Source organism: Elephantulus edwardii, unplaced genomic scaffold, assembly GCF_000299155.1.
Source record: "Elephantulus edwardii isolate Elephantulus edwardi_28Jun2011 unplaced genomic scaffold, EleEdw1.0 scaffold00041, whole genome shotgun sequence".
In the NCBI taxonomy this organism is placed as follows: domain Eukaryota; kingdom Metazoa; phylum Chordata; class Mammalia; order Macroscelidea; family Macroscelididae; genus Elephantulus; species Elephantulus edwardii.
In genome coordinates, this window is record NW_006399791.1 from 7,086,178 (window position 1) to 7,102,151 (window position 15,974).

General features: G+C 41.7%; 1 protein-coding gene across 2 annotated transcripts in view; it reads right to left on the minus strand.

Annotated features, from left to right (window-relative positions):
- The window catches only part of PRC1 (protein regulator of cytokinesis 1), a 32,032-nt gene that overhangs the window by 2,117 nt on the left and 13,941 nt on the right, over positions 1 to 15,974 (minus strand). Inside the window, exons 2-12 of one of the 2 annotated variants that reach the window (XM_006885161.1) lie at positions 15,392 to 15,524; positions 15,029 to 15,151; positions 13,129 to 13,362; positions 12,881 to 13,051; positions 12,337 to 12,486; positions 11,871 to 12,018; positions 7,137 to 7,273; positions 3,599 to 3,694; positions 2,358 to 2,504; positions 2,041 to 2,151; positions 369 to 479 (exon numbers count right to left, since the gene is read on the minus strand). In XM_006885161.1, the coding sequence (XP_006885223.1) occupies positions 369 to 479; positions 2,041 to 2,151; positions 2,358 to 2,504; positions 3,599 to 3,694; positions 7,137 to 7,273; positions 11,871 to 12,018; positions 12,337 to 12,486; positions 12,881 to 13,051; positions 13,129 to 13,362; positions 15,029 to 15,151; positions 15,392 to 15,524 (1,561 nt within the window). Of the gene's footprint in view, positions 1 to 368; positions 480 to 2,040; positions 2,152 to 2,357; positions 2,505 to 3,598; positions 3,695 to 7,136; positions 7,274 to 11,870; positions 12,019 to 12,336; positions 12,487 to 12,880; positions 13,052 to 13,128; positions 13,363 to 15,028; positions 15,152 to 15,391; positions 15,525 to 15,974 lie in introns of those variants that run through there. The other variant, XM_006885162.1, reaches the window with a different exon arrangement.

Here is a 15,974-nt window from a genome sequence, read left to right on the forward strand (position 1 = left end):
TGACTCTAATCTGGTGTTTTAGGTATTAAAAATATGACTTTAATTTTGTAAAATATTCAAGCATGCATGTTAGCACACATGCCCAGGGTCGTGTCTGAGGGGCACTGTGGACCGGCACGTTGTCTTCATGTCCCAGTCACACCACAGCCCGTCCTGTGTGCTACTCAGGTCCAGACGGCTGCTGTCCTCTTTTTCTCTCTCATTTAGCTTTTGAACCATTACTTAATAATTAGCTTACACCTGTTAGTTCTCAGCATTTCAGTGATTAATAAATCCATGAATCTTAGAAATTAAAATTAGCATGCAAGGCCTTTGGGTGTATTTAGGATAAGCAATGCTTGGGATGTTTATACACCACACATACCAACCTTGCTGCCAGAAGGTGGGAGTCGAGACATCGGAGAACGGCAGATGAGGCCTCCTGCGGCCGGCCGGATGCTGCTATTAGGGGTAGGATTGGATATGGTGGTGGTGTTCAGCTGGAAAAGAACAGATGGATCACTGGGGAGAAAGCATCACCAGCTACAGAGAAACAAGTACAGGAAACTGACCGGGAAAAATGAGTTTCCTGGAAACCTGCTGTGTCTAATGCCACATAGCTCTGAGGAAACCCATTATAACTTTCCAGAGCCAATTTCTATCTAGCTGGTGGTGGAAATGTAAAATGCACAACCATTTTGTATCTCAAACATAAAAAAAAAAAAAAGAAAGAAAAAGAAAAAATTATTAAAATTTTTTAAAAAAATATAGAAAGTTAAACATCTTATCATACAATCCAGTCATGTTTAAGAATTTCAACCAGAAGAAATAAAAACACACATCTAGGTGAGCTCTGGTGGCCTAGTGGCAAGAAGCTGCACTGCAATCCCAGAAGCGTGCGGTTCAAATCCCCAAGACACTCTGCTGGAAAAGGAGGGACAATCTCCTCCTATACCAGTCAGATCTGATTTGATGGTACACACAGAAAAAATAATAGAAAATTAAAAAAAAAAAAACAAAAAACACACATCTATACAAAGACTTGTACGTAAATGTTTATAGGAGCAGGTCCGTGCACCGTGTGTGCCCTGGCAACATTGGACAATGTGAAGTCTGTGTCTGAGCCAGTAACAGGCACCATGCTCATCTTTGTGTATTTGCATCCAGCTGTGAAGAGTCTATGTGTGTCAAGTTACTAGAGGCCCTTTGTACCAAACCTGATAAAAGCTGACGACAAGAAACGAGAGAGTGAGTAGGCCTCTGCACAACTCAGAGGGAAAACTCTTGTCATCTGGCTGCAGCTATGTGGTTGTTAAAAACTATAGCAAAGAACTGCCTATCAAGGATGTCATCCAAGAGTATGTCAAATGCAAGAAATGAAACAAAAAACTTGGCTCACTGAAAAACTCCAAAAATTATAGGAAGAACAAAATTACCCAAAACAGGAGACAGAATAGGAAATACTATAAAGGAAAATAATCAGTGTGACTTTTAAGTCATGGATGGATTTCTTACATGGCACAAGAAGTATGAGCAATTTATTAAGTTTTCTTTCACACAGCACGATGGTTAATGTGCTGGAATTAAAAGTAAAGGGCTACTGCTACTGAGAGTTTTTACCCTCACAGAATTTGGGCAATTACTGGTCCCATGGAGTTCAATCTGAAAACCTAACAACTAGTACACATTAAGGCGGACCACTCCTTAGCTGTTGCTATCAAGCCACCACAAAGGATTAGGTCCAATCTTCCATTTATACTCTCAAGTGTCTCAACCTGAAAGGCCAGAAAAATCTTCTCCTATCTCTTCTATCCTAGAAAAACTTTAAAACCTCACTGCCATCAAGCCAGAACCAACTCACAGCTGACCCTCCAGTGCGATTTCAGAGGCTGTAAGTCACACAAAAAATTCCCCCTCTTTTTCCTGCAGAGCAGCTGGGGGCTCAAGCAACTGCCTTTGGGTTGGCAGAGTAAGTCCTTACAACAAGCCTGTGGGTAAGAATCAGCCAGGAACGCTAGCCTCAGCATCCGTCGTGAACAGAGGCTGACGACTCCTGCTTACCTTCCGGACCTTGCCAGGAGTGCCGGGTGTCAGTCCTCGCCGCTTACTGGGTGTTCGGGGAGCGCTGCCGTACAGCATCTCCGTCTCCGTCTGCTTCTTGTTCTTTAGATGCTGTGTGAAAGTTCAATGCAACAGTGATAAATCCCAGGAAGAGCAGGTGTAGGGTAAGCACAGAGGCAAAGCCAGAACCTAGGGTTAAGTCACTGTATTCAGGGCAGAAAAATCTACCTGTGTTTCACCTCATCTTGTCCCCTGGCAGATGCTCCAGGCTCTCACAGCACTCCCTTCCCTTCTTCCTAACATGTGCTCACACTTACTCGTTCCTGCTTGGCTTTCTCTTTCTCCAGCCGATGTGACTCCCACTGTTCTGCCACATACTCCATGAATTTCTGTCCATTCACCACAAATGCCTGGGAATGCTCCTTCTCCCACATTTCAATCTGTGCCTTCAACTCCTCTTCCAGCTGAGATCAGAAACAAAGATATAATTAATGACACTTCAGACCTCTGGTGTGAAGCCCAAATGAAATGATTCTCCTAAAGAATTACTCCCTTCTTCCTAAAGCATCATTAACCTAACTTCCAAAAGCTGAATTTAAGAGACATAGGGAAGAGCGGGCAGAAGACAATGCCTAAGGAGGGTGCATTCAAAACACACACAAAGATGGGAAACGTGACACCGTAAGAGTCCAGCTACAGAGGTGTTTATAGCAGGGGGCAGCAGCAGTGAAGAGGACACTACACAGTACACATTAAAAAGACAGGCTATTAAGTCCAACCATTTGGGTTCTAATATGGAACCTATTTGTTATTGGCTGTGAAAAGTTAGACAGTTACTTAATTTCTTGGTGCCTCAGTTTTCTCATCTGTAAAAATGGAAATAATACCAATCCTAAAGGAATCAGAATTGTGAGAATTCATAAATATTGAAAAAGCACTTTAAACCAGCAGCACTTGGCACAGTACAGGCTACTGCTATCGTGTGCAGCCGAGCCTGAAGCGAGTCGGAGCTGATCCTCCAGAGGCATTTCAGAGGGTGTGAATCACTTGAAAGGAGAATGCCCATTTCTCTCCTGAGGAGCAGCGGTGGATTTGCACTGGCTGCCTTTGGGTTGGCAACACAAGCTCTTATCCACTAGGTCACCAGAACTCCCTAAATGCTCTTATCAGTTTTAAAACAGAGAATAGCACAGAAGTTCATAGCACTTTTTCAAGTCTGCTATCATGATATTCAGTTTATTCTATACTAGGAAAGCCTAATACATAGCTATAATTCCAGTTTAATCTCTGGAAGACAAAAGTTTTGGGGCAAAACAAAAGCAAATCTAAGCAAAGAGTATAAGCTGGGGTGACTCAGTGGTAGGGAGTCGTGTTGCCAGGCTCCAGGTTTCAAGCCCACCAGCTGCTGCAGAAAGGTGGGCACTCTCCTCGCGTGAGATTTACTGGCTCTGAAACCTTTGTTGAGAGTCAGCTATGAACCGGTTCCAACTTGAAACACTGACAACAACATACAAAAAGTGATCATACAGCCAAACACCAAAACGTACAATATCCCTACCTTAGGGAGTGTTTTCTGGAGTTTGGCACGTTGCTTTTCTTCTTTCAGAAGATTTCCTCCACGGTTTGTAAATCGGCTTGGGTCTGAAGCTTTTCTCTAAGAAAAACATATTTCATTAGACGAAACCCTAGAAAAGTCAGACCAATCACTTTTGTTAGGATTCTGGCTCTTACAAGAGAATAAAGGCAATTTAGGAGACTTTTAAAAAGTTTTACATTCCCTTCTACACACAGTAATGAGAAATTCACATCCTCAAGTAGGGGAGCAGGTCAGGTGTAAGACAATTAATGCTTTACTTCATCGAGCAAAATGAAAAATCACCCGCTAGGGGCGGGAAACCTACTGTTTCCTTTTGAACTTAAGATAGGCATTAATACTTTTTTTTTTAATTGAGATTTTAATGAAAGTTTATAAAGAACTTGGATTTCCATTCATTTTGTTGCACATTTTCCTCCCTGCCCCGCCCCAGTTCACTTTTTTCTTTGGAAGAAAAGTTCTTTCATTGTTACACAGTTCCACCACCACTGGACCACTTTACTATGCAGCTCTTATTCTGTTCTCTTGTCCTGCAATACCTAATTATATATTCCTTTTACACAGTTCTATTTCTCATCTGTTTCAATGCTGTGTACATTATTTATCCCTTCTTTTCTTAGTTTCCCTCAACCCCATGTCAGTCCTGTTTTATAGCAGTGGCACTATGAAGTATTCATCTTTTTGTGACTGAGATACTTCACTCAGCATAATGTCCTCCAGGGTCACCCATTTTATATAATATTGCATGAGTTCTTTGTTTTTCAGTACTGCATAATATTCCATTGTGTGAATATACCACAATTTCTCAATCCATTTGTTTGTTGATGGGCACTTGGGTTGTTTCCAACTCTTTGCTATTGTGAACAAAGCAGCAATAAACATGGGTGTGCAAGCAGGCATTAATACTTAATGCATACTGTACCAACTCCATTCCTTGGGCTGGATGCCAGAAGGTTCTAGGTCACCTTGAGGATGACAGGTATACAAGAGGCCTGCTGGGAGCACCTTTACTTGCCTGATCACAGACATTTAAAGCAGTTTAAATGTCTTCCCCAAGGATTATGTTCTAGAAAGCTTGTGGAGTTCTACTCTATTACATAAATGTTGTTGTTGTTATGTGCTGTCAAGTCACCTGCGACTCATAGCAACCCTATGTACAACAGCCCTAAACCCTGCTCTGTCCTGTGCCAATTGTCTCTGACACACCTATGCCCATTACCCCAGTGACAGAATCAGTCCATCTCCTCGAGGGTCTTCCTCTCCTACACTGTCCCTCCACCCTCCCAAGTCCCTCTCCAAGGACTGTCCCTCCTTGCAACATGTCCAAAGTATGTCAGACAGAGCTTCAGAATGCTTGCCTCCAAGGAGCAGCCTGCCTTCACCCTCTCCAGGATGAACTTGTTTGTTCTCCTAACAGTCCATGGTATATTCAATACTCTTCAACACCAGGGCTCCTACTCTTGTCCAGCTCTCTGATGTATAGCAAGTAACTGCAAAGACCATGGCCTGTATCAGGCACACCTTAGTCTCCAGACTGACATTGTTGCTCTTCAGTACTTTGGAGAGGTCTCTGACAGCAGACTTTCCCAATGCAATTTATCTTTTAATTTCCTGGCTGCTGGTACCAAGAGTGTTGAACTGAAGCTGTCAACAATCTCAATCTCTTCATTATTATGATGCTGCCAAACATTCCAGTGGTGAGAATATTTGTTTTTTTGACATTGAGCTTCAATCCACATTGAAGGCTGCAGTCCTTGACCTTCTGTAGCAAGCACTTCAGGTCCTTTTCAGTTTCAGCAAGCAGGATTATGTCATCTGCATAATGCAGATTGTTGATCCAATCCTGATGCCACACTTCTCTTCATAGAGTCCAGTCTCCCAGATAATCTGTTCCGCATATAGGTTGAAAAGAAAAGGAGACAGGACACATCCTTGGTCCACATCCTTCCCAATTTTGAATCATGCAGTGTTTCCTTTCTCTGTTCTTTGCCTCCTGGTCAAAGCATAGGTTTCGTATAAGCACAATCAAATGTTCTAGGATTTTCGTATAAGCACAATCAAATGTTCTAGGATTCCCAGTCTTCTCAGAGTCAGCCAGTTTGCTGTCATTCATATAGTCAAATGCCTTTGCATAATCAATGAAACACAGATAGACATTCTTCTGGTACTCTCTGCTTTCAGCAAAGATCCATTTGACATTAGATATTACATAAATAGCTTTTTTAAAATGTAAGATATTAAATGTGTTTTCTTAAAAAAATATTTTCTGGAGTTGTTTTTAAAATAATATTCAGAGTCCTTAGAACTGTAATACAAGAAAGTATATAATTTGTAAATAAAAATTAGTTGTATATGCTCAAAAGTAGGGGTAACTAACCAGGAAACTTTAGAGATAAGCTCAAGAACATATAGGACAAACATGTAAAGTAGTTTTAGTCCCATTAAACATTGGTTGCTTCTTGACTTCTTACAAAGTAAGAGCTAAAATAGCTGGCAGTTAATTTCTTGCTCTTCAATCTGGGCACAGATGATGAGTTATTGATTTGCCCTTTTACTAATGTTTGCTACAACTATTTGCTTTCAACTGAAGGGAAGGAAAAACAGGATTAAAATACCAGTTCTTAAATAACAAAAAATTTCCATCTCATCCACTTCCCCACCAACAAACTGAAAGGAGTTGACCTACTGATGCTCTGAAGGCCTCTTCAAGCTAATAGGGCTGCTATAACTCCAAGAATAAGGACTTCCTCATTTTGAGCACTAGGAGGTCTTGATTGCCTCACTCTTAGTCCCAGCCCTGGTCTGTCAAATGTTTCATGAGAGAATCTGTTTATGCTCAATCTCCATCAGAAGAAAAAGCAATCCAGAGTATCCAATTGTGCCTCAAGGGTAGAGACTGGTAGTTGCCTACCTTAAAATCCACTTTCTCTATTTGTTTAGTAACAGAACAAAATTAATCTAAGGCAACATTCTCCCTGACTTTGCAGCAGCTGGTATAACACGAAAACAGAAGGGCTGGGAAGAGGCCCTGGAAAGAATCCTTCAAGGGGAAATGCAGCACCATCACAGTGCCTGCAGGGCTCACCCAGCACTGATAAAATGATGAGGTCCACCACTCATGGTGCTGCAGAAACCTGAGATCTTACATCTGACCGCACAGCCCTGCCATACCTGTCCTCCATGGCTGTGTGTTCTGTGGCAGGAGAGGAGAAGGCAAGCACTCCAGGGCTCAAGGACTAACTGCCTGTCAACGTCTCTATGCAAAACCTCTTATTTTGTTTAATTATGTAACTAAGTCATTATCGTCCCCACCCCCATTTTTCTTTCAAAGCATATAAACTTAACAAATACATATATGTATTTAGTGGATTTTAGAGAAACTCACAGATCAAGTCAGGTTTTGGAAATCTGATAAAGTAAGTGAAACAGAACTCTGGTTCTGCCCATGGCATGCTTTCTTTATACTTCATTTTACTCCAAAAAAGAAAAACGAGGGCCGTACCTCGAACTCCAGAAAGAGCTTCCAGCTTTCTTCCCACTTGTGAACACCTTCAAAGAGTTCCTTGTGGACTTCATAGTAGTTTCTTAACCGCACAATCTCCACGTCATGGAGCTGGAGCAGTTTTTCTGTGTAGTCATCTGCAAGATAGAAGCCCAATCATTTAAAACAATTCCTCTAGTGCCTAACATCCTAATTTATGAACGCCTTCCAAAAACAGTTATTCCTCCTGACAATCAAAACGATGCATAATTATATACAGTGGATAATGGGAGCCCGGTTTCACATCATCAGAAGAGCAAAAAGGCTACCATGAAGAGCATGGTGATGAACTGAACTGGAAAAGAAGGCATCAAGAATGATGCAGACGGGGGTGGGAAGTGGGGGTGGATGGGGAGAAAAGTACAACAATGAATGAATGGAAATCCAAAATCTCTGTAAATGTTCATTGAAACTAATTAAAAAACAACAACAACAACAAAAGTGATGCAGACAGACAACTACAGAAATATAGACTGGTGTGCACAGGCGCTAGGGTAGCTAGATACTTCCTAGCTCTATTGGCTGAGAGTCCAGAAGCAGTGACATCAGAGTCGCAATGAGTCTACCAGGCACTCAGATCATTAAGTTTAAGTATCACTGTTCAAGAAAAGGAATAAAGACTCCTTAGAGAAGAAACAGTTGATTCCAGGGCTGGGGCAGGGAAAATACAGGGTGAACTTGCAACATTTTATAAATCCAGAAAATACAGAAGTGCTTGATAAGGAGCGCACGCAAACTTGCAACATTTTATAAATCCAGAAAGTACAGAAGTGCTTGATAACGAGCACACGCAGAAAGGACACAGGAGCGAGCCAATGTGACTGAGTGTCCAAATGGCAAAGCTGGGAGAATGATTTGAGCAATAAAATAATGACAGTATTTATTGGATTACGACCTATAGATATAAAATAATTATGTGTCAAATGCGTTAATGGTTGGCTACCCAATGCGGGCTGAGAGTGGGGTGGAGCTCCCCAATTAAACAAGCGTGGAAGGAGGAGTGGCATCCACTTCCATAATATCTTGCCTCCGGAAACCCTATGAACCTGGAGAGAGGATGAAAGGCACCCAAATGTCAAGGACTCTCCTTCACAGGGTCGCTATGAGTCGCCTGCGACTCCACGGCACTTAACAACAACAAACAACAGGAGATAAGCCAGACGGGCTGGGAAGCGACCCGGGAAGAGCAACAGTCAGTCAGCCACCCACCGCGGAACCCCAGAGGAGCAAAGACCGTGAGACCCCAGAAGAGCGAAGACTACCCGACACTGTGTGACCCCCCTGCAGCCCGGACCTGTGTGACCCCCAACACACAGGGTGCTGCTGCATAAACCCCCAGCAGCGCCCAAGCCCCGCCCCCACTTGGTGATAGTCTCCAAGCCCTGTGCTCCTTACCCCCCTAGTCCCTTGCTTTCTTCCCCTTCCCCCAACCCCTTGCAGCTCCACAACCACGCACCTCAGCCCCCACCACAGCCCTGTGACTTCAGGGCACCACCGCGGATCCAGCCATCACCCGGAGCTATCAGCCAAGCTGTTGTGGAACTAACCTGGCAGGAGAAAGGCCGGTTGCAACACCTCCATGATACATCTTCAAGGATATGAACATGTACGGCTAAGCACAATTGATAGCAGTGCATCTAAATTCCAAAATCAATCTCCATAATAGTCTATGTGTTTCCTACTGCCAAAGGGGCCCTTTAAAGTAGTGAGAGAAGACCTTCACCCTGAAACCCACAGCGTCCCTTTTCAGCAGGAAGTAGCTAAGAGAATACGCCATCCCCTTTTCCTTATGAATCAGGGTGAAGTCTCTCTTAGGGAGGAGTGATAGGGAATGGCAAAGGACACACTGACAAAGGAGATTAATCAGAACTGGCTTTGACAAGCACTGTGGCAATTGGACAATTAAAACAGACATTCGGGGGGGGGGGAAGAAGAACGAACTGGGGAGGAGGGTAGAGAAAACAGTGCAACAATGAATGAATGAGAACCCAAAATCTCTGTAAATGTTCATTAAAACTAATAAAATTTAACAATAATTTAAATAAAAAAAGAAATGAGAGAAATAGAAACACCATGCGGCAAACACTAAAAACAACTTGCACACATGAACGAAATGGACGAGAAAATTAATGTACAACATCTGATGAGAATCTGCATACTGAGCTACGTCAGAGTAGCTTCTCACATGATACTTATTAATTGTAGAAGGAAAATCAATAAAGAAACCTAGAGGATATAGCCTTAGTCAAGTAGTAAAAGTCAACAACACTAGAATAAGACATGTCAGCTTCATGTGCCCTCTGACATAATGTGCTGAGAGGGGCACGCTATCACTTTGATGGTAATAAAGTGAAAATCACTTCTACGGTAACTGTAAGAAAATAAACTCAACACATCATGTGAAAGAAAACATCACAAAAATCCAAATTGAAGGATAATCTACAAAACAACTGCTCAGTTCTCTTCAAAAGTGTCAAGGTCATGTAGCAAAACAAAGACCTTGGCAATCAGATTTTTTTTTAATAGTTTTTGTATGTGTACTGTCAAATCGGATCTGAGTGGTACAGGAGATTGTCCCTCCTTCTCCAGCAGAGAATCTGGTGGATTCAAACTACACACCTCTGGGATTGCAGTGCAGATTCTTGCCACTAGGCTACCAGAGCTCCCTGGCAATGATCAGATTGGAGGAGAGTCACACAACTACTAAATACAACCTGGGATCCTAGATTAGATTCTGGACGAGAAAAAGGGCACTGGTATCAAACTAGTAAAATATGAATAAGCTTATAGATTATTTAACAGTATTTTAATCAATACTAATTTCCTGCTTTCAGTCACAAGGTAGAGAAAGCTAGCTAAAAGGCACAGCAACTCTAATTTTTCTACTATCTTGTTATTCTAATAGTGGCTTCTGGCCCCTGGTGTTTATGTGGGAATGCACTAGTAGCTATAGCGCTGGAATAACAACAATAACATGAGTGCATTTGCATATAAAGACACAATTTTACATAATCACAGGAGACCTAAGGTCTTAATATCATTTCTAGAAATTGCATCCCATAAGGTAAAAATTCATGTTCCCTGGTAATCATATGCTATTTATTCTTACTATGACTCACTTTGAACAGTATGCCTTATTTACTATATTGTGGACCCAACCAGAGCCACTTGGAAAAGCCATACAGCATAATTTACGTTGGGTTTAATTCTTACTTTCCCATTTAGTAGCAGTGGAATCTTGAGCCAATTACTTAACCATCTATGCTTCAATTCTGCCATCTATGAAATGGAGAAAGAAACATGCAATAACAGTACCTATAGTATAGCATTGCTGTGCGGACTAAATAATTAATATATACCACATATAAACTGCACACAGTGCATAACAGGTGCCTGGTAAATGTTTGCTAAGGTTCCCAAAGGACAAATCTTGATTTATTCTCTTCCTGTCTTCTCACAGCACAAATATATCACAGACCCCTGATACTTAGCAAGGGCTGTATCTGGAATATTTCACAAACCCACTGAGCAAATATCCCTTTAGGCTTCCTCCATTAAATAAATATACACGCTCCAACAGGAGAGAGAATGCTGAACAAAACTTACAAAAATGCCAACACTAGGTGAGAGTGACTGAGGGTGCTCTCAATTTCTCAGCCTTTGGCTGTACTTAGAGTAAAATGATCTATTACTGCATGCTTTTAGTGAATATAAAGTCATGGAAAAAAGAAAGTGGATTATATTAACCCTGAAGGACCGAGGACAAGAGACTAGGTTACAGCCTATGACGATAGCCATCCTTAAAATCGTGTGTGACCTCTTGCCTGGCCTTAGGTTTCTTTCCTATTCTTTTCTACTCTGTCCAGCCGGAGGAGGGTTAGACCACAAAAAATATCTACAAACAAAGTGCAACAATGAAAAGAATGGAATTCCAAAATCTCTGTAGATGTTCACTGAAATTAATAATAATAATAAAAAAAATCTACAAACATTTGTTGAAAATTTAGTTAAGACAGCCTCTTCTAAGTGCTCAACTTAGGTCAGATTAGAATCCTATTCTAGGAGCTCTGGTGGCAACTGCACTGACCCAAAGGTCACACTTCTCTAGTTGTCCAAATCCACAAATGGTTCCAAGGGAGACAGCTGGGCAAACTTCTGCAGTGAAAATTCTACTAGGTTCTAGGAGTCCGACTCCAGGATTCAAATGTGGGGAAGGCTGCTCATCCTCCATGTGCTTCTGGGTTCAGCTGCTCACCTCTTATTTGTCTTAGGATCCTTCTTTCTTAACATTAAGAATATTTATAAATAATACTGACAAGAGTTTGACATTACACCTGGTGTAGAGTAAGCACATGATAAACGAGCTTTATACCTAACAGGCGAGAGTAAGATTTTGCTTTGGAAAGCAAGATAGCCTATTCTGCCCACTAGTGGTTGCAAATGCTTGCCGGAGTGCCTGTTCAGAAGAGAAAAGATTCCTTGGTGAATATTTTAGCATTTAAAAGAAATTAAATGGCAAGAAGCTGCACTACAATCCCAGGGATATACAGTTCAACTCCACCAGATGCTCTGCTGGAGAAGGAGGGGCAATTTCTTCCTGTACCAGTCAGATCCGATTTGACGGTACACACACAGAAGAAAAAAAAATTTTAAAAAAGTGAGTGATCACATGCAGACTACCCCTTGTGTACTAACCAGCATAATAAGGAGCAAAAGCTTGTCTCTGCTCCTGACTGTAAAAACACAGGTCCCAGTACTGAGCCAGCTCCACTCGGATTGCCTCAATCACTTTCTTCATGTTTTGTAACTTCAATTCTTCCAACCGATCCACTTCTAATTGCAACTAAAAGGAAAACACTTGTTAAAGGTGCTTGTTAAATGCTCATATTCACCTTAATAATGCAAAAGCTCCCCACCCGACTAGAACATGGAGCCACTGAAGTAAGTTAACACTCTAAGTGATGACAATGACGTTGTAAGGGTCAGAAATCTCAGGAATGGACACAAAAGAAAGGTGAGCAGGCTACTGGCAGACAATTGGCATCTTTTCAGATTCTTAAGAACAGGTATGTTCAAGGCAGAAGCTGTTAAACCTCCCATACTTGATACTAAAACAACACTCTTAGGAGAATACTGCCTCAGTAACTATTGGGTTTCTCACCGCTTTCTTGACCTTGGCCTTTGACCCAGTCATAATTGTGGCCACTGCTTCTCTCTCCTCTGGAGGTATCTGCAGCCGCTCCCACAGCTCTCGGATCTGACCCCGCAGTTCCTCACACACAGCTTCATTCTGCGATTTCTGCAATTCCAGCTACAAGAGAGACCGTCAAGGGTTACCCACAGCAGGGTTCATCACAGAAGAGGCTTCAGTCTGGACCCAAGTGGAAAGAATATACCTTTCTGAGTGCAAAACACTGTGTTTTCATGACCTCCAAATAAACCCTAAAGCTATTCTTATAGTAAAGATTCTAAGAGGAGGATTCAAATACATGGCTAATTTATATGACTAATATTTTTCATCCAAATTTAAAACTTTGAGCTATAAATTTTTGTGTTCAAAATCAGTATTTGTAGATACTACATACCACTACTTTTAGCCTCCCTTGTTTTAGAAACTTACATTTTCTTTAAAACATAAAAGAAAAAACCTGCCTGTTTTTCCAAATAGCTATGGGTTATGAAGATGTCAGTCAAGACATTATTACCTGCTGTAGTAACTGTTGTAATGCTTCAATGTTCTCTAAAGATAAGCAAAAGGCCTCTTCATCCTCACACACCACATCTTTTTCAAAGCTTGTGTTTGGGGTGTGATCCAATTCTTCCATACACAGTATGATCTTTCTCTTTATGTTGACAAACTCTCCATGTCTTGATGTCTATAAGACAAGAAAATTCTAAGATTCCAAGAGAAAAGCCACCACCTTTTTAGGAGGTATGAATGCAGGCTACATACCTTTGTCTCCCTCAGAGTTGCCAAGTGTTGTCTGAACTGGTTCAGCTCTTCCAAGCTGGGAACTGAGGAGCTGTCAATGTTATAGGGAGGTATGCAAAGAATTTCACACAGTTCCTGATCTTGTTCTTGAAGTAACTTCAGTTCCTGTTTTCTTTCCTTTTTCTGTTTCCGCATCAATTCCACCTGAGTGCGTAAATCCTTCTCTAGTTGCAAGATGGTTGTCTCTCCTTCTTCCTGTATAAAATGATATGCCTTGGAGAAGGAATTCATGCTTGGAAGGGTGGACGGACAGCGCAGGAGAGGAAGACCCTAGATGAAATGGATTTATACAGTGACGGGGGCAATGGAGATTGTTATGTTGGAATTAGTGAGACTGGCTCAGGACAGAGTAGGGTTCAGAGCTGCTGTACACAGTGTCGCTATGGGTCACAGGCGACTTCACAGCACATAACAGTACCAACACCAACAAACAATGCTCCCAATGAAACTATTTCGAAGAGAATGGCAATGGAAGAGGGCCAAAATGAAGGCTTTCCACTGAATAAGATGGTCAAAGACCAAAAGAAATTACAAATATGATAGTCAATGGCCAGAAAGGGTACCCTAAAAAAAGGTCTTCAATAAGCAAAGGTTCTGAGTCGCAGGGAAGTTTATGGCGATGAAAAGTAGTTGCAAAGTTCGTTCTGGGCTAGCAAGAAGGTGGTCTATCTAGCTTCTAGTTAAATACTCAGCTTACTAACCCATTTAGGACCAGAATGACGAATGGGAGAAAACAGACATGATAGTTGGGTATCATTTAAAGTTTATACTTTTTTTATTCAACACTGGTAAAACTAGAAACTTGGATGTAATTTAAGAGAGATGTACCACTGTACACTTTTAACCCAATTTCATGTTGGAAATTAACAAACAGACGACTAGAGAATGAGAAACCTGGATCTAAAACCAATTCTATGTTCTTTCTAGCATGGCCCAGGATACTCTGACACCATGGTGCGCCTGACTTCTCGTGACTGCCGCCTGTGAATTACTCTTCTTGTGGTGGTTTCCCTCCTACAGCTCACTCTATCTAGGTACCCAGGCATTTCTTCCAATGTTGGGTGGAGGGGCCCCAAGAACCTTACTGGTGTTACCTTAGCCATCCTGTGCTGCCCCTATACTCACATCTATTCTAAACAACTTTCCAAGCTCACATTGTCTGAATTTTAGGATCCTGATAGTGCTTTTACTCATTTTAAAGGGAGAGGTTTTAGGGACCCTGGGTCACAATACAACATGTTCTCAGCTCTTCACAAAAATAATCATTACAAAGAAAGAGGAAAAAAATCATCATAGGCTGAATTAGACTATGTCTTTTGACACTGCAGCTTTTGAAACATTTCTTCTGAAGCAGCCACTGTGGTTGCTTTAATGCATGCCATTATCTGGGTACAGCCTCTAGGTAACACAGGGCCTGAAAAGGCAGGCTTTTGGGGTACCCTTCCATCTTAGCACTGGTTATTTCTCCTTCTTGAGTATCTCTTTTCATTTTCTTTTAGGGGTGGGGGAAGGCACCAACTGTTCCCAGCTTCTCCTCAGCATCCACAAGGGGAGGGGGAAAAAAGCCCTATAAAACTAAACCCATTAAAGCAAGATGAAGCTGATTTTTTATTAAAGCATCAGAACACTTACTAGCAGCTCTGCTGCTCAATAGTGGTGATCTTTACGTATGTGAAAATTTCTTTGTCAGAATTCATTTACTAAGAGGCAAACCTTTCCTCTTCCTCCTACATGGAGACCGCCCATCTGGTCTGGATCTTAGCATTTAATCAAGTGCCTTCCTAATCCACGCAGAGTCCCCCTTCCCTGTTCACAGTGGGTGACAGCAGACCTGAGAGCACTGGTAAGCCGCCAGATATACCTGAATTGGCTCAACATGTAACTCGCTGCACAAGGTACTGAGCTCCTTTTGACAGACAGAAATGCTTTTCATGAGCCTTTCCTTCAGCCTTTCCTCTTCAGCAATCATCATATCCAGGAGTTCCTAACAACAGAAAGTGAGCAGAGATGCACAAAAATTTAGAGTCGAGGGGAGAAAAGCAACCAGTAACCCTCAAACTCCTGTAATTTCATGAATAGTCATCACACAAAGAATAATGGCCTGCTGTATTTCTAGTCATGGAGGTCAAAATGTCGCTTCCATATGTGTCATCAACCTCGTTATCCCTATCCCACCCCACTGTGGCATCTTACTTGACTGTACTTTTATACTTTTATGACTCACTTTGATATGCTTCTTTACAACCTCAGTTCTCTCTAACCGCTGGTCCTCTGGAATCCCAATTAATTCCCATATTTTCCGAAGGTGATTCAGGGCTTTCTGGAGACATACTATGGACTCCTCAGCCAGTACCTCACTGAAAAACAAACAAACAAAAAAGGCCAATTACATCAGTCACAGGCTCTGGACTAAATTTATCGGAATGAAATAATTTAGGCATTCTTTCTCAGTGGTCCGAGGCTAAATCATATTGAAAGCAAGCATTCTGTTTACTTCACATTTAAGCACTCCCTTCTCTTCTTTTTTTATTTTTATTTTTCCCCTCTTCCCTTCTTGCTTGATATGCCCCAACACTGGCAAGGCAAAATTGAGTATCAGTTACATCATAGAAATGCAATCTTTTGAATAATACTCAGAATCTGGACTTCCATCAATACTTACAGCAGCACAATGTTGTTGTTGTTGTTATGCACTGTCGAGTCGCTTGTTACTCATTGTGACCCTATGTACAACAGCCCTAAACTCTGCTCTGTCCTGTGCCAATCGCACTGTCTCTGACACTCCCATCCCGATTATCCCAGTCACT